General features: G+C 31.3%; 1 protein-coding gene across 2 annotated transcripts; it reads right to left on the bottom strand.

The window, feature by feature from the left end:
• Positions 1-535: 535 nt before the first annotated feature.
• On the bottom strand, positions 536-18,649 carry LOC134699987 (serine/threonine-protein kinase 3-like). Of its 2 annotated transcripts, XM_063561388.1 has the most exons (13): positions 18,514-18,648; positions 14,823-14,903; positions 14,022-14,202; positions 13,423-13,485; positions 11,027-11,191; positions 10,310-10,415; positions 8,253-8,314; positions 7,403-7,540; positions 6,356-6,466; positions 5,472-5,541; positions 4,360-4,455; positions 3,607-3,806; positions 536-2,609 (listed from the first exon to the last, which is right to left on the bottom strand). In XM_063561388.1, exons 1-13 carry the CDS (start codon positions 18,525-18,527, stop codon positions 2,451-2,453), a joined length of 1,446 nt encoding a protein of 481 aa, XP_063417458.1. In that variant the 5' UTR covers positions 18,528-18,648; the 3' UTR covers positions 536-2,450. The 2 variants fall into 2 exon arrangements, with proteins under 2 accessions (XP_063417458.1, XP_063417459.1); XM_063561389.1 differs by lacking the exon at positions 3,607-3,806 and having other exon boundaries at positions 18,514-18,649.
• Positions 18,650-18,670: the final 21 nt, after the last annotated feature.

Below are 18,670 nucleotides of genomic sequence, written 5' to 3'. Positions count from 1 at the left end.
TTGTTTATTAAAAAAAAATAAGTATTTATTTCCAGTTTTCATTGATACACTACTTAATTGAAACCCTCCCCACTTTCCCATTTCTTAATATTACATTGTACACAGATGCATATCAGAAATCTAATGCATTCTGGGAAATATTTTCAAAAGTATATACAATTGTAACCTGTCAAAAACATCTTAAGGTGGTACCCAACACTCTGACTAAAATTAATTTGGCTTGTTTAATTTTCTTAAAATTCTTACAAAGTATTTACTTTGACCCATTGACAAAAATATAAAATTTTTAGAAAATTTGAACCAACCGTTTTATCAGAAAAATTACACTGGTTATATAGCAGTTTGACAAAAACGAATTTTGATCATTGAGAAGCTTAATATTCCCTTAACGACACAACGTAATTACAACGTTTAGCTGATTTTACAGAGTTATCTCCCTGTAGTGTTAGGTACCACCTTAAACAAATTTTTCAAAATTTCTTTTTAATCCTGTTCATATCTTTTAAAAAAATTTAATAATCAAATCAAATCTGCAGTATTATGCTTTGACTAGACACAAGACATATATTTTCTAATTAAACTACAAATGTCTGAAAACCACACAACTAACATCCTGTTTACATAGAAAAACACATAACAGAACATATATTTATTTAAATCCACAATTATAAATCTTTAAATGCTCAGCATTTTATTATACAATAAATGCAAATTTTTCAAATGACAGCTTTAAAACATGATATCTTAACAACAAATTATGTTGCCATGACAATAATTTGACTAGACAAACTTTTAAACACCTATTTTTCAAAATCAAAATGTCCCTGCAAAATAGCAAGAGAAAACACAGATTTTAGAAAAGAAAAATAATGGTTGAAATGGAAGTACATAGAAAAAAAATCTTAAATACAAAAGATTTGAATAGTAGTTAAATAATTTAACAATGTATTGCTAATTCAAAACACTTATTTGCAAAATATATCAGATTATTGCCTTTTGCTTGGTAAATTTTTATTAAAGACAGCAGCAATATCTTTTACACACCATGAAAGTTTCTTAACCTTACCTGGACAATATCACATGAATGATTTATTCCCTTCATTTTCTTCAATTATTGTTGATAAAAGAGACATACTTCACATTGTTCATTTATTATGGGGTTAAAAACTTATAATTTATGATGATTGGAGTTGTTAACGACATTGAATGGCTATATAGCCCTTGCACGGTCAGTTATAAAGTAATTCTTATGGCAGTCATTTTTATATTGGTACAAGGCATTAGACCAAGGGTAAGCCTATTCTGGTGAGTAACTGACATACACCAGTCTGCACCAAAAACTCTTTCAACTACTAGTCTGAAGACCAATATTAAGACATTTTTCTTATTTGTCCAAACATTGTTTTGCAAAAAACTCACTACTCCAAAAGAAATTTTACTAGTCTGGGGCATCGGACTAGTGGCTAACAGTGCAGACTGTAAGCCTTATAATTTGAATGGTTCATTTCCTAGCTAAATTGCCAAATAATTGGATTAGGTCTTAAATTCCCCAGGTCAATGCTAGGCTGTACAATCAAGTGCTGACTAAACACACTTACCACAAAATTTACAAATGAACTCAGCCGTACAGGCAGCCTATCAGTCATAAAACTTTCAGAACTCAAAACATAAAATTCAGAAAAAAAGGTTAGATACTTAAGGTATCTTGTTATATCTATAGAAGAAGCAATCACAATTTAACAAAATAAAAATGCAGGGAAACCACATGTTTCATATCAATTCTTTCTCACTGTAAGAGATCTACATATTAAAGATTCAATCATATGGAAGACTGATGGATTGCATATTTATAGATAACCTCTGAACTTTTGTGATTGTCCCAGGCATATATGCTATTTAGTATTTTCATTTATAAGTATACACAGTTTTAAGAAATAAGTTTTTCAAAATGATGTAATTGCGAATTATCTTCCACTAGTGCAAGAGTTATTGCTCTTGAGTAAAAAGTATATATCTATATATACTGTAAACCAACTTATTGTTTGCAGATACTTTATTTCGCTTTTATTCCTTACTAGCCCTTTTACAGCTATTTAATTTCACTATTTTCAAATTTGCTTGATGTATTAAATAAGTAAAGATAAATTTTTTTACATATTTGTGATGATTCATAATCGCATTATTTCTCTCAATCTCTGCTTGCAAAAGTCGTGAAAAAAATCATTCGCGAAAATAATTTGGTTTGCATTATTTTTTTTTATTAATCTGGCCTTTTCATTCGACTTTATTTGAACATCTATATGCATTGTATGTAATAAATCTTATTGGTATAAACAGATTTTTTCTAAAAAAATGCACTGTGCTGATTTTTACTACATTTCAAAATCAAATACTCTTCCATTTTTTATCACATGTATAATATATACAGAATCGTACTGTCAAAATTTAGTTTATATGAATTTTTGTCTATTTTTCTTAGCATCTATAGCCTCTAAAATTGGCTGTCGCTTGGCTTGATATCTGGCTCGGAGTTCATCTATCTCTCTCTCCATTTCAGGGTCAAGGTCAGCTAACCTAGCCTCTAATTCTTCATACTGCAAGTTTCTTAACTGCCAAAACAAAATAGATTAAATGTAATAAAAGTTAAAAAAAATAGACATTTCAAGAAATCATAGTAAAGTTTATTAAGACTAACAGCCGAAAAAAAACATTGCATATTCCATAACAAATGTATGTAGTTATACCATTCAACAAAGAGAAAAGCATACATTTACAGCAAGTTGTAAAGATAAAGTGTAAGATGAAAAGACTTACAAAATGCATACTATCAAAAAGCATGCTCAGATAGGAAAAAGGGTTATGTCCCTTATATCACAATGAGGACAATTTATAATTATCTCCCTTTTTTAGCCTCCTTTTTTGGAACCTTAGTATTAATGCATTATGGCTTGGTTAAAATTTATTGCTGTGGTTTGAGAAATAAATGAAAGGAAATTTGGGGTTTTTCATCGACAATAGAACAGCTTGACACAAAATAAACAAGCCTCAATTTGCTATCACAAGAATTTGAAGTAACCCAAGAAATCACATCACAAGGTTTTCCCCTTTTGCTGCTGTATTCACAAAACGGTTATAGCCTACCAACTGGTAAGGGTATATCTCAATGTTGAAGGTCGTATGGTTACCTATAATTCCTTACATCCAGTTTATTTAAACATTGGTGGAAAGTGTCTCATTTACAATCATACCACATTTTCTTATTTCTTCATTGTCAATGAATCTGAAAACATATACACACTGTATAGCATGTTCACCCTGCCAGATTTTTGTAGAAAGCTTTGATTTGTTTCCCATGAAAAATACAATGAAATTCAACCATAGCCATTATGTGTTAAATATATATAAATATTAAAAGGATCGATGAATCTGAATTCACATCTCACTGTATTGCATGTTCACATGAAGACTGAGAAAAATGTGATGGAATTTCATGGCACCTGCAGAGGAAGGAAAAACAATATACAATGTCCCTCTTTTGGAGTTGGGTATAATTAGAAGGCTGTTATCATTCCTGAAATTAAAAAATTAAATATTCTGAATACTCACAAATTCAAAATCGCCATCAATGAAAGACCGTTGGAAGTGATGAGGGGGCGTGGCTGTTTTCGGCGACATTGATGGTGGCGCTATTTGCTGAGGTTGTTGTGTTGGTTTAGCTACAGGTTGTTTTTCTTTATCGTTCTTCTCAAAATGGTCAAGATAAGATGGACGATATTCATCCTTTCCAGCAGTGGCTGTACCATGACCTGAAAATTTGCATTAAATATTTTTTGCCAATTTCTATATTTTTTTGTAGATTTTTCTAGTACAAATTGAGATTATTGGCCTCATATCTCAAATATTATGGTGACTAAATATTGAATTAATAAGCCAGTGACTACATATGATTTTTTATATAAAAATAACATCACACAATGTGAAATGTATAGAAAGGTAGTACAGCAAACAACATATTTTTATGATCAACTATGCATTCTTCATTCCAGAAGAGAATAGTATCAATGAATATTGAGAACTGTGGATTCAATTATTTTCCTAGGTGTCAAATTTTGAGGATTAAAACAAATTGTATTTTCATAGACATTTCATATCATGGATTTGCCAAATCTGCATTTGAGTTTATCATGTTAGTAAATTTTTATTACTTTGTTGAACTAAATATTCATAGTAAAACATTACCCAAGAAATCCATGAAAATTATGAATCCAGAGTATATGAAATGATGTATTTTCTTGGAAGATGAAGAGAGACATGAGATGTGCCACCATGCTTTATCATACAAAAACATTAACATCTTACGTTTCATTGTTCCGTCGTCTTCGCTGTCTTCGTTTATCACCATGGTACCAAGTTCTGACTCGACCAAGGTCCCTACTGTGCCATTAGTACTGGAACCTGAAAAATATATCGCAACCAACAATAAATCAATCAATGTAAAATATATTGAAAATGAAGAGTTATCATTATTTATCCCCTAAAATTGCAAACACTGAAAATATAAAATAGAAATCACTGCCAAGACAAATTATAGCACTAATATGAAAAGAAGTATTTGAAAAATTTAAAGAAATTAATACATATTATCATAATTCACATAAAAAATATCCTTATGTTATTGTATGTAGACATCAAGTTACTTATACAATTTATTACCTATATTTTTTTAATTTTGTTAATTACGTTAAATTGCATGTATTATTACTTCAATTTTTTGAAGGATTGACAAAATTGAAAAAGCCTTTTAAATTATTGTGATTTCAGGAAATCTGCATATATAGATATATGTATCAGACATCATAATGCCTGCTCTCTTTTTTTTACATACTCACCCAGTCAAATTATTTGCATTAATAAATAGCTAGCATTGATATTTCTGTATTGACAGTTTGATAGAAAAGGTGACTATATAAATAAGGCCGTTAGTTTTCATGTTTAAATTGTTTTATATTGTCATTTCGGGCCTTTTATAGCCAACTATGCGGTAAGGCTTTGCTTATTGTTGAAGGCCCTACATGACCTATAGTTGTTAATTTCTGTGTCATTTTGGTCTCTTGTGGAGAATGGTCTCATTGGCAATCATACCACATCTTATTTTTATATGTAAAAGTATTATTTAAGGTGGTACCCAACACTTGCACTAAAATTAATTGGCTCGTTTAATTTTCATCAAATTTTGTCAAAGTACTTACTTTGACACTTTTACAAAAATATAAAAATTTCATAAATTTTGAACCAACCGTTTTGTCAGAAAAATTACACTGGTTGTATAGCAGTTTGACAAACACCAATTTTGATCTTTGAGAAGCTTAATATTCCTTTTACAACACAACGTAATTAAAATGTTTAACTGATTTACAGAGTTATCTCCCTGTAGTGTTAGGTACCACCTTAAGACGTGAATTTTAAGTTACCTTGTGACTTCATTGTATCATTGTCACCTCTGACCATTGTACCTCCACCCTCTAATTCATCTTCTCCCTCCTGGCAAAACAGACATAAAACAGATATTTATAAAAAAAATTATCACTTAACATTTTTTTTCATTATTAAACAAACATTTGAAAATGTTTAACTTTTTTGTTATAACATAGAAAGTAAAGGAAAAACATAAAAAAAATGATCCAACAAATCAAAGGAGGACTACTTCCATACAAGCTTCTCTTAGCTAGTTTATTTGTGTTGAAATTTGTCTATATCATATACAAACTTGTTTGAAGAGTTATAAACTTTCAATGTAATTTTTTATTGTGATGTACATTTTTCTTTAAGATCCATTTCATGTACACCAGATCATCTTCACCCTCTTGGTAAAACAGACATTTGTATTTGTAGGTTATTTGTAATGAGTTTAAAAAGATAAAACCTTTCAGTGACATTTTAAATATGGTGTATATTTTACTTTTAGATCCATTTCTTTTGTTCCAGATTTCAGTGGTTTGACAATGTTTAAATTTGTGGGTTATATGAATTAATACGAAACTAGCAAATTAAGACATAAATTATCTTTTGGATTTTACTGTAAGAGGCTATTTAATAGACCTTATAGCAATTTGGAAATCTTGAACTATTAACCTCATATTACAATCACTTTTCTATTTGTGGCGTCAGATATTTGCTTTTGTGATGTCAAAATTTTACTGGAACCTTTATGATATCCAATTCTGACAGACAAATAGTGATAAGGTGTATTGATACTAGTCTTAAATATTATTAAATTGATATTATAATTAATCCACACAATTTTCTAAAAAAAAAACCAGAAAAATGTTCTGTTAATATTTGGAAAACCCCTCACCGAATCATCTCCATTTGTTGTTATGCCTGCCTGCATTTCAAGTATTTCTCTAGCTTCTTGTATCATCTTTTGTAATGTTGTTCTGGGATTTGCTGCCTTTACAAACTCATGCTAAAAATAAATAGAATATATAGATATAAAGTTCTCTTCTCTAGGCTAATATATCTGTCAAATATATATAAACATTGGAAATCAAGAATGTGATCCCTTTAATAGATCATATCTTACCACAGGAGGGTTAGAAATCACATCTTCAGCGTTAAAAGGCTAGTGATCGACAAAGATTTACTTTCTACTTATACCCACTCTACCCTCATGACCCTAGACAACATGGGTAATAGTATTGAATTCAATTTACATACAGGGCTTCATCTACATCAGCATTTCAAACTTTGTGACTGAGCATTTACAAGAAACAAGACTGTAAAATAAGAAATTATTGCTTGCATTTATTATTGCAATTTTTGAAAATTGCCAATAATGGGAGATTAATTATTAACTAATAATTCCAGAAAAATATGCATACATTGAGTATTATGAATTAGATATCAAAAATATAAGTTTTTATAATTGTGATATTCACCCAGTCATATTATTGTCATTAATAAAATTTCATACTAGTTTCTGAATTTATAATTTATGTTTTTCAATCATTTCAACTTGTATCGTCTCATTTACCAATGATCCATGTACAGTGATATAAATATCAATTTTGTGGTAAGAATATATCTTTATGTTGGAAAATTGATTAATTGATTGTGGCTATTTGTGGAGGTCAGTTTTTATTAGTAGAGAAAATTTCGAATTTCAATATGAAGTTAAATAGCCCAATAAATATTCAAATAAGCTATAGAAAGTCAAAGCTGGCAGATGATGATTAAAATGGTGTAAAACATAATTAGTTCCATGATATGTCTTCAACACAATCTCCAAAACCAGATTGAGTGCATAGATCCAGCATGGCTGAATCAAAATTTAATTGCCAACAAATAATAATAAATCTTAAGTTATATAAGCAGTTATCTCCCCTTCCTACATATATCATACCTCCATGAGCTCCTCAGCTGTTGTTCTGAGTTCTGGGTTCTTTACGAGGCATTTAGAGACAAAATCTATAAATTCTGTTGACCATTTGTCTGGGTTCCTGAAAGACGGTGGTGGCTTGGTGGGTATCATAAATATAGCCTTGAAAATAAATTGTATAGTCAGTTTTGACAAACAGTTCAATATTTACCAAAATTTTGATGATTTATAAAATTGAGAATGAAAATGGGGAATGTGTCAAAGAGACAACAACCCAACCATAAAACAGACAACAGCAGAAGGTCATAAATATAGCCTGCAGAATCAACTTTATGTTGTATATTCAGTTACATGTAAGACGAAGGATTCAATATTTACAAAAAACTATGATGATTAAACATGTATCCTCATACCTATCTCCATTCAAATGATAATAATCTGAGTTATTTTTCTTGGCTTATTGTATTTTTGATAAAAATGTATTTTTAATTAGCTATTCTAAACAGCATAATGTTATATAAGGGTATGAATTTATTTCTAAAACAAGTACTAATATAGTATCCTCCCTTTTAAACAATATGCCACTGATAAAGACTGGATGTACTTGAAGCATTTTTTGGTCTAATTTTTCACAGACATTTAAGATTTCCATTTTTTTTGTCTTTTTCAACATTCAGAAACCTTAAACATACAGTATCCATGATATCACAAAATCTTTTATAGTTTTTAAACTTCATATATAAGTATTGATACATGTACTATCCATTATGCAGTCAGATTGAATCAAGAATGTCCTCTCATAGGCCTAATAAAAATAAAGTGTTTAAAAAAAAATTGGAAACTTCAATGTTTTTCTTAAAATCTTGTAACTTACTCTCATAGGATGTATATCTCCATATGGGGGTTTCCCTTCTGCCATTTCTAATGCTGTTATACCTGTATAATGAAAAAATAATGTACAGCGTGTGTGCAAATAGAGAAACAAATTTTATCTTCAGATGGCATTTGGACTTCAGAAACAATAGTTTGTCAGAATTTATTTATTGCCCTGTTTTTAGTGGTATTCGTGTTGCCCAGTCTTAAGTTGAGTACATATGTATTTATAAAGGTTACTCGGGAACATGTGTATTTGTTTACTTTTAACACGTGTGTTTAAATCAAAACATGTTTATGTTTAATTTGATTGGACTATCAGTGAGTTATTACCGGTTTAAGTTATATCAATCATGATAACTTCATGCTAGAATTTTAGCGCTAAAATTATAATAAGATAGTCTAGAATTGTCATTCGAGGTTCGCCTATCCGACAGAAAGGTTTGTTTCCCACCCACCCACCCCTTTTATTAAGACTTCATAGGAATGTGAATCAGTATATTATGTAGAAAATAGTTGATAAGATACATGTATGTTAATCGAAAAGATTTTTTCTTCAACTTATAGAACATTTTTCTATTGTAGATTGTGTTTATATGTGATGGCAGCGGTCGATGACAGCAAATTGGACATTTGTTTATTGTATATAATAACAAGAATGTGTCCATAGTACACTCGTACTATCATTTTCTGTGTTCAGTGGACTGTGAAAATTGGGGTCAGAACTTTATTTGGAATTAAAATTAGAAAAATCATATCATAGGGAACATGTGTACTAAGTTTCAAGTTGATGTAACTTTAACATTATCAAAAACTACCTTGACCAAAAACTTTAACCTGAACTTCGCACTATCATTTTCTATGTTCAGTGGACCATGAAATTGGGGTCAAAACTATAATTTGGCATTAAAATTAGAAAGATCATATCATGGGGAACATGTGTACTAAGTTTCAAGTTGATTGGACTTCAACTTCTTCAAAAACCACCTTGACCAAAAACTTTAACCTGAAGCGAACGGACGCACAGACAGACGAACGGATGAACGAACGGAGGCACAGACCAGAAAACATAATGCCCCTCTACTATCGTAGGTGGGGCATAAAAATAAGCTTTCTGTGCTGTCGGGGCAGCTGATAACCAAAAACTGTGTTGAGTTTTTACTTTGTTCGTTTGAAGTATTGAATAAGAACATAATGTATATAGTGTTTTGTAGACTGTTGCTTGATTTAAGGTCATATTTTACAATGGTTTTGTCCATGTAACTTTTATGAAAATCTTTTCATTTTTGCAATCTTGCTCAAAGCTACTATTTGTTTTCACCCTAAAAGAATATTTGCAACAGGGCTAAGAGTTATTTGCCTGGCAGATCATACATACAATATAGACTTTAATTATCATTCTTAGGAATGTTTTAATCAAGCTTGTATGGGATTTACTTACTGGTGAAGGCCAGTATGATGACATTCTGTTGTTAATTTCTGTGTCATTTGGTCTTTTGTAGAAAGTTGTCTCATTGGCAATTATATCACATCTTCTTATTTACATATGGTAAATAATTTACTAGAGAGCTTGTCAATCACTTATGGAAAGTACATTAGTAATTTCTGTCAGAGAATCATAGTTTTCAACTGCAGCTTATACCAACAGTACTAGTTAAATTTAACTATCTAAACAACTATGAATGTGTTGCTCAAATTTTCTTCTGAAAATCACATAAAAAAATTCCTCAAGGTGGTACATAACATTACAGGGAGATACCTCTGTAAAAATCAGCTGAATGTTTTTAATCACATTCTATAGTTAAGGAAAAATTGACCCTCTCAATGATCAAAATAAGTGTTTTTAAAAATGCTATGAAAATATAGCAACAAAGTTTTTCCAATAAAGTGTGTGGTTCAAGTTTTTTGAAATTTTTATAATTTTGTAAAAATGTAAAACGGTCAAAATAAATATTTGGTCAAAATTTTATGAAATTTAAACAAGCCAAATTCACTTTAGTCCGGGTGTTAAATTTGTTACCACCTTTATTACAGAAATGGTAGAGGACTTCTTCTCACCTAAACTCCATATATCTGCCACACAGTCATATCCTATCTCCTGTATAACCTCTGGGGCCATCCAATATGGAGTCCCTATCACAGTATTTCTTTTGGCCATTGTATCCTGAAATAAATATTAACCAAGCTATTATAGAGTTAATGCACTAAATTTCAAGAAAAATTGAGGGGGTTTATATTGATTTTACTACAAATTGATCCTTTATGCTAAAAGTTTGCGTTTATTTTCGTTTTTAAAATCTCTCTATTTTCACAGAATAAGGTGTACAAAATATTTTGACATTATTATATTGTATGTGCACTTTTAAATTGGAAGAAATTATTTTGTTAATTTTATTCTATCTCCAAAATCACATTATTGATAAAAGTTTGTCAATAAAAGAACTTCTTATCTAACTGAATTAATATTGAGGTTATTCCTCCTTAAATTTCTGTGATAAAAAAAGTTTGGTCTCAGCTAGATCAGTCTTCAATTTAGAAATCCAGAAACAAACCATTAGACCGTTGGTTTTCCCGTTTGAATGCTTTTACACTAGTAATTTTGGGGCCCTTTATAGCTTGTTGTTCGGTGTGAGCCAAGGCTCCGTGTTGAAGGCCGTACTTTAACCTATAATGGTTTACTTTTTAAATTGTTATTTGGATGGAGAGTTGTCTCATTAGCACTCACACCACATCTTCCTATATCTACATACATATAACTACTATAGTATTACTTACTGTTAATTGACCTGCCACACCAAAGTCTGCCAACTTGGCATGCCCCACAGTGTTGAGCAATATATTTCCCGCTTTTATATCTCGGTGAATTTTTCGTCTGGAATGCAGATAGTTTAAACCATGTAATGTGTCCAACATCAGCGTAGCTATCTCTTCTTCTGTTAACTGTAAATATAATAACATTCAAAATATACTGTGGATTCATTATTATTCGTTGGATACCAATTTTCGTGGATTTCGTGGGAACAGTTGAACCACGAAATTAAATGTTCAACAAATGACAAATTTTCTTATGGCTTGTATGCAGACTTCGGCAAAACCACGAAATCAAATATCCACGAACATGTAACTTTTCCTCAATCCACGAAAATTGGTACCCACGAAAATAAATGAATCCACAGTATATACTGAAACCAGTAATATTTTGTGGATATTTAAATGCACGTTTAGCCCCTTTGAAGATAACTAGATTCAATAAAATTTACGACTATTTGTCACACCCATACTAACCAGGACAATTTTCATTTGATTTCTTTGGTTGCTTAGGATGACAGGTTGGGTAATTATCTCGTTTCTTTAGTTGTGTATAAAATTGAGAATGATGTTGAGAATGGAAATGGGGAAAGTTTCAATGAGACAACAGCCTGACCAAACAGCAAAATTCAGAAATATGTAATTGTAGGATAGGATGCATACAAGTTTTTCAATCTATTATGTTTTGTATTAATATGGTGTAATGTGTAATATAATTTCTGACAATATAGACACACCTCTTCTGATGAGTAGTGAAGGATTCCACCATCATCATTGTACATTAATTATTTAATTACAATTGATTATTCTAATGCAATTTGTTTGTAACGATAATTTTCATTGGATTTTGACAGATACTTTGAAGGGGTAAATTCCACCAGTTTTATCAGTCTGCAACTAATACATCCACTATTTTTTAATTCCTATTTTTTTTGGTTTGTAATTTCTCAGAAGATTAACATGAATATAAAAAAGAAGATGTTGTATGATTGCCAATGAGACAACTCTCCACAACAGATCATGAAAGTCACATTTTGACACTCTCAAAATGTCATTTGACACCAAAATATTTGTTAATTGGTATTTATTTTAATACATGTATGCTTCATTAGAATGGACATAACTTGATTTTACTGTTAACACTCTCAAGTTAAACTCAATTTGCTACAGTAAAATCTATGTTTTAAAAAGACCAAGCTTAAAATACTATACAGTAATCTCCTATTTTTTTTTGACTGCATTTCATTTGCCCACATTTCATATCACTCACAAGCCTCTCTTCCTTACAAATTAAGTCTCCTGGTTTCAGCCAGGAGTTTAGATCCAAATATAAACACTAAAAACTAAAGATTAGGTGCTCCGGAATTCGGGTAAGCAGTTCCTGCTACAGACTAGTGTTAAAAATTATGTGAGTATCACTTCTCCTAAAAATCTTATCAATGGTTTACTAGAAAAATATAACTAGCAATTTTTTTGTTAAATAGAAAATAATTCTACATTTTCTTTAGTAATCTAAGTATAAGTATGCACTCTATAACTAAATACAGTTCCAAATAAAATTTGTAATATAATTTTGAGAATAATTTAAGAATTTATCAATGGCACTATTTCATGGGAGATAACTCAATTTCATAAAATATTGCCAATAGCTGTTCATTTTTCATTTCAAATTGATACCCAATTTATATAATTCCAAGGCTGTTAGTTGGCATCAGAATAGATGAAGAAGCGCATCTATTTTGAAAGGGCAAATATCAACTTTTTGATATGGGACCAGCTCTGACATCCCACGGGCCCCAGCTTGTCTGGCATCTCAGACTAGTAAAAGATCTGCACTTTAATTGAAAGTATGTATGCAAGTTATCTAAATCTACACTTTTTATTGTCATGTTTCTCTGTTTTAATGTTCATTTTGAGCTCAAAAAAGGTATTTGAAAAACTGAAATCAGATAAAACTGGTTTTTTTAGGGATTGGCTTCCCGTCTGACACACTCAGTTTAGAGGCCTACAAACTTCCACAGTGTAAACCTGCATTGATAAATATTGATCTTGTTTATTATTGAAACACTACTTCCCTTTGCAGGTCCAGTTCAAATATAAAAAAAAAGTTACTCATTTTTGGTCAAAATTACATGTTTTAAACTACTGTACATAGCAAGATCAGTTTCACTCTGACCTAAGAACTGCTGTGGTAAATGTGTTCACTGGGACGTCTTCTCTACATGCAGACTACAGATGGATAAATCTGTCAGCATCCCTTGTTCTTCCAGGGCAAGAAATGGGACGTAAAATTGGCAAAATTGATGCTTTTTGCACCTGATAACCAACTTGGTGCAAAAGATTTATCTCATGATAATACTTACAGTTTTATTGCGTAATCTCATTATATCTGATACAGATCCTGCTCCACAATATTCCATTACGATCTGAAAATATAAACAAAACGTGAAGGCTTTTCAAACTAAATCTGTCTTCTGAATTTTGCATGCAAGTCACACATGTCTTGTAAAAGTTTTCATTCAAACAAAAATATGGTGCTAAAAATGAATGCAAAGAAGATTTAAGGTAAAACATTCAATGGCCATGATTGTATCCAAACAAATCAAGATACTTAAAAATGGGCATTTAAAGGTTACCATGGTAACTGTACACTAGTCTAGAAAGTCTTAGGGCCATCATTTTCTTGTTTTCTTTTTAAAATCAATGTTGGGCCCTTTAAACATGTAGCTTGCTGTTCAGTGTGAACCAAGGCTCCAGTCTGTGTTGAAGACAGTCCTTTAAACATTGTGACTTGGATGGAGAGTTGTCTAATTGGTACTCATACCACATCTTCTTATATCTACTTAATGTAATAACTGTTTTTTATCTAAAGTCTTCAAGCAATTGCAGGGTGAGTTAGGTCAGCTTAATTTTCAAACGTTGGAAATTGTAATTAATGTGACAACCTTTGAGAATAACTTACCCATAAGTCTGTGTTTTTGAAGTAACTTCCATAATATTTAACTATGTATGGACTATCACACTGTTGCATGATGGATATTTCTTTAATGATTTCCTGTAGATCAGTATCCACTGGTACCTGTTTGATGGCCAGAACCTGACCTGATTCTTTATGGAGGGCTTTATATACACTGCCATAGGACCTGTTACAAAAGAAAGTATAATTAGTTTTTCTCTTCAAATTGTTTAACATTTGTCTTTTCGAGGTCTTCAATAACTGACTTTGCAGGCTTTGTTCTTTGTTAGAGGCCATACAGTTACTTATAGTTCTTAATAACTGTGGCATTTGGTCTCTTGTGGAGAGTTGTCTCATTGGCAATCATGTACAACATCTCCTTTTTTATATATACACACAAACTGAAGTCATTCCTAATTTGAACATAATAATACCTAAAGACTTCAATGAAAGCTTTGAAACTTATATATTTTTTTATTACAAGATCAAAATTAAAATTGATAAACGAGCTGTCATGCTAGTTAGATCCCCACAACATGCACAATTGACTCAGAGTATCTGAAAACAGGGAAAAAAGGCAAACACATAACATTTATACATCTACAACAAATCAAAACAATGTCAAATTCATTATACATCTTAAATTATCTTTTGATTCAAACTGTTTAAAGACCTATGCATTTAATGAATCCATAATATGTTATATTAGATTTCAACTTTTTTTCATTTTGTATGTGCCTATTCCATGTATTCTATGTATTCATGCTATTACAATAAGAACAGTATCAATAAAAATGAGTTTCCTACCCTCTTCCTATTTTACAAATAATATCAAATACTTCATCAGGTGGCTTGGCTAGACTTTCATCACTTAGTTTGGTCAGCTCACTACAATATACAACAATATGTATTTAATACAATATTATAAAAGTATAGTTCAAATATAGCTAGACTTTCATCACTTAGTTTGGTCAGCTCACTACAATATATAACAATATGTATTACAATATTATAAAAGTATGAAATACAACTTACAAGTATAGTCCAAATATAGTAAAAAACAATGAAGTTTCCATTTCATAATAGTATTTTTGATAATGTTGATCATGATGTGACAATATTTGAGTACATCATAATTTCTGGCAGCTGTAACATGGATGTTACAATGTATGTCAAGGAAAATTCTAAATCAATAACTATATTCATGATATATTAGACATGATAGACATAACATATTATTACTTCAATGATTTATTTAAATTGCAAAAGTATTTGCTAGTTATATTTAATTTAAAATCTAAAGAATGATGCGTTTTTCTTCTTCAGCCAGACATAAGGGCATACAGGGTACAATGTAGCAATTTTTGCTGGACCCATCAAATTTTGACTAGACCTTTATTTTCACTCAAAAATAAAATGAGACTCTTTTGAATAATTTATTTTCATTTTGTTAAAATTATATTGTAATATGATATTCATATGCATAAACATTGTAGTTTACCATGTTTACTGTTATATTAATACAAACATAATGATCCAAAAGTAATTCTTAGCAGGAGTACAATGTACTTTGACACCAGATAATCATCATGATCATTGCTTGTTTCATTTTGGTCAATTTGGAAATCTTACTCATAGTCTGAATCATTATCCCTACATTTTTTACATATACATCATGTACATGAAATACTGTAAATTCAGAAATAATTGCATGCATTTATTATTGTCATTTTTGACAGGGGTGGTCCAGCCATTTAAAAAAAGGGGGGGGGGGGGTTCCCAACCCAGGACAAAGGGGGGTTCCAACTATATGTCCCCATTAAAATGCATTGATCAGCCAAAAAAAACCGGGGGGGGGGGGGGGGGGTTCCTACCCCTGGAACGTCACCCCCTGGATCCGCCAATGTTAGACTTAAATGTGATTATAATTATTGCGATATCGTGAAAAATCCTGTTTAATTCATATAAAAAAATCTAAATGAGATTTTAAATTATTGGGATTATAACATAACCCTGTCACAACTTTTTCAATATTAAAAACCTAGCAATAATTTCTGAATTTAAAGTACCGGAATTACTATCAGACAAGTCCTGTTAAATGCTTATATAATTATATCCTGAACATCCTGACTAAAACTAGTAACAGTAGCTAAAGCTTGAAGTATCTGAGGTTGTTCATATACAGACTTGTTGGTTGGTTAGTTTGCACAGGTTCAAGCTCAACCACAGAAGAGATGTTTATTCTAATATTTTTACTTTTAGATTGTCACTGATTCTACGTTTTCCATGTAAAATGCAGCCAAATAGTGCAGGTCATCCTGTTGTTGTCCATGTTGTAAACCAACCATGTGAGCCCCTCTTGCCATTTTGATCAAATTACCTATTAGGCCTCTTTTCCTTTTCATATAAGGACTGTAATGATAATTTAGAGAAGATCTTCTTTGGCTCAACTAAAATTGAGAATGGAAATGGGGAATGTGTTAAAGAGACAACAACCTGACCATAGGGCAGACAAAAGCAGAAGTCCACCACACTCAGAGGCCTGGTTAGAGGCTATCTTTATACATGTATCTCCAGGTCTACATCACTCTTCTCATTTTCTTCTTCAGGGCTGCGTACCATCCATCCAAGTGTTTCAAATAATTATTACATCTTGCAAGGCTTAATTTTTTTCTGGGATACCTCAGAAAATGTTAATACATTTATATATATATATGCATGTATAGCCTTGCAAGACATCTATACTATTAAACGAGAAGACCTCATTTTTGGTGTCGCTTCTCTTCCTTCCACAATAAATCAATCATCATGCCTCTGTGTCCTATAGTTAACATGCATAGTCGCATTTGTCATCCATTCTTATGATTATTCAGATTGAGTTATTTTGGGAGAAAAACGACAAAAAAGGAGTCCGGAAATGATTCCGTCATCAGACTGACTTTTAGTCATAGATAAGACTTCCTGTTTGAAACATGCGCAAATACAACCAATCGTATGATAGATAACAAAAAAGAAAAATAGATAAGCCAATCAGAGCGTTCTCTATTTCATGGTGTTTACATTACAAGAACCACAACTATTATACCTCCTTAGAGAGGACAATTATTGTTCGCGTTTATCTACATGTAAACTACGATTATACTTCTTAAATATATAGAGAATTTCTGTATTCTGTCTACTGTTCTTTTTAAATGTTTACTATTCAGGGGGTCATACCAGTTGCATTTATATTAAAATAAGTAAAACATGTGACACAAGTACAACCAATCGTAGAGCATTCTCCATATCACGGTGTTTAGATCGCAAAAATCACAACTATTATATCCTTTAGAGAGGACAAATATTTTTCGCGTTTACGATTAAACTACTTTAATATATAGAGACTCTCTGTATTCTGTCAGGGAATTTCTATATATATAATTTATTGTTAAAAGGGAAAATAGTGATTTGGCAAAAATTAAAGTAAGGTAGAGATTAGAGGGAGGCAGGACCTTTTTCGGGGCGTCAGGATCGGGTGTTTTTAAGCTCGGGATTTGGGTATTGATCCTTACGGGATCCGGGGAATATATTTTTCGATTTCGGGATATGAATTTCTTTAAATTCTGCATCTCGGAATTTCATGGTTTTAAGCCCGGAATTTCGGGATCAGGACCCCTCCGATCGACAACCCCTCAAATTAGCCTTAGTCGGTATTAGTCATTTATACATGATTCAAAATCTACCATCGGCATCTTAATAAGGCTCTAAAAAAAGCACTGATGGATTGTCATAGAAGCATATGTTAAGACTAATAATAGTCTATATATAAGCAGTAACATTTATTTCATGTTTGAAAAGGTGAAAATTTTTAATTTGATTTGTCTTTATCAAAAGAAGCATTGTAGCAAATTAAAGGAGAAGAATAATTGTGGTCGTAAACCATAAACACGAATATAATTGAATTTAACAGAAAGGAAACAAATATCGGACTTTGGAAAAAGGGAGATACCTTTTATGTTATTCTCAATACATAATATCTTTTACAAAAAATCATCCTACAACAGTTCACAAGCTGTATATGCCCGCGATTTCGCGGGTGTTTTCTAGTCATTATTATTTGGACTACCATCCAAGCAGCTCACAGGTCCACCACTGTACATCCCCCAGGTATTCCACTTGGAAACCCTCTGTCCAGTTCCTTTCCTATCACCTAGACATGTGATGGTTATCCTTTGATCATACCCTGTCCCAGGCCAACATCTAAACATCCATAAATTATCTGTAGATCTATCTTAAGCCAAATAACCTGCTAACGAGCACCAGAAGACTGAAATTGGACTGAGACATCATGCTAACTTGAAACTTCTTTTAAAATGTAACAGGATCTATGTGTGTATCTGAAGTGATGTGTTTTATTTATTTATTTATTTTAGTTTGTGACAGCATCACATAAAGATGGTTTTATTATCTTCTTCAGAAGTCACAGACCTGTTGAAGTAAAATTCTAAATGATCCTCACCTTTGATTACTCATTTTGAAGAATAAATGGTCTACTATCCGTCTGGATTCATGGAAAAAAGTTTATAAGTGAAAACAATGAAAGTTCTGATGTTTTCGTCTTGTCCGGAAGTAAATCAGGAAAGTCATTCGTGTTCAATGAAAAGCTTTTTCTACAG

This window comes from Mytilus trossulus, unplaced genomic scaffold, assembly GCF_036588685.1.
Source record: "Mytilus trossulus isolate FHL-02 unplaced genomic scaffold, PNRI_Mtr1.1.1.hap1 h1tg000103l__unscaffolded, whole genome shotgun sequence".
NCBI classification, from domain to species: domain Eukaryota; kingdom Metazoa; phylum Mollusca; class Bivalvia; order Mytilida; family Mytilidae; genus Mytilus; species Mytilus trossulus.
The sequence above is the reverse complement of the archived record's forward strand: the minus strand, read 5'-3'. Positions and strand labels throughout refer to the sequence as shown.

Coding starts and splice junctions, on each gene's coding strand:
- LOC134699987 (XM_063561388.1), bottom strand. Junction 14,203..14,822: donor ATTTGTAAAATAGGAAGAGG/GTAGGAAACTCA, acceptor CTTTTGTAACAG/GTCCTATGGCAGTGTATATA. Junction 6,467..7,402: donor CAGCTGAGGAGCTCATGGAG/GTATGATATATG, acceptor ATTTATTTTTAG/CATGAGTTTGTAAAGGCAGC.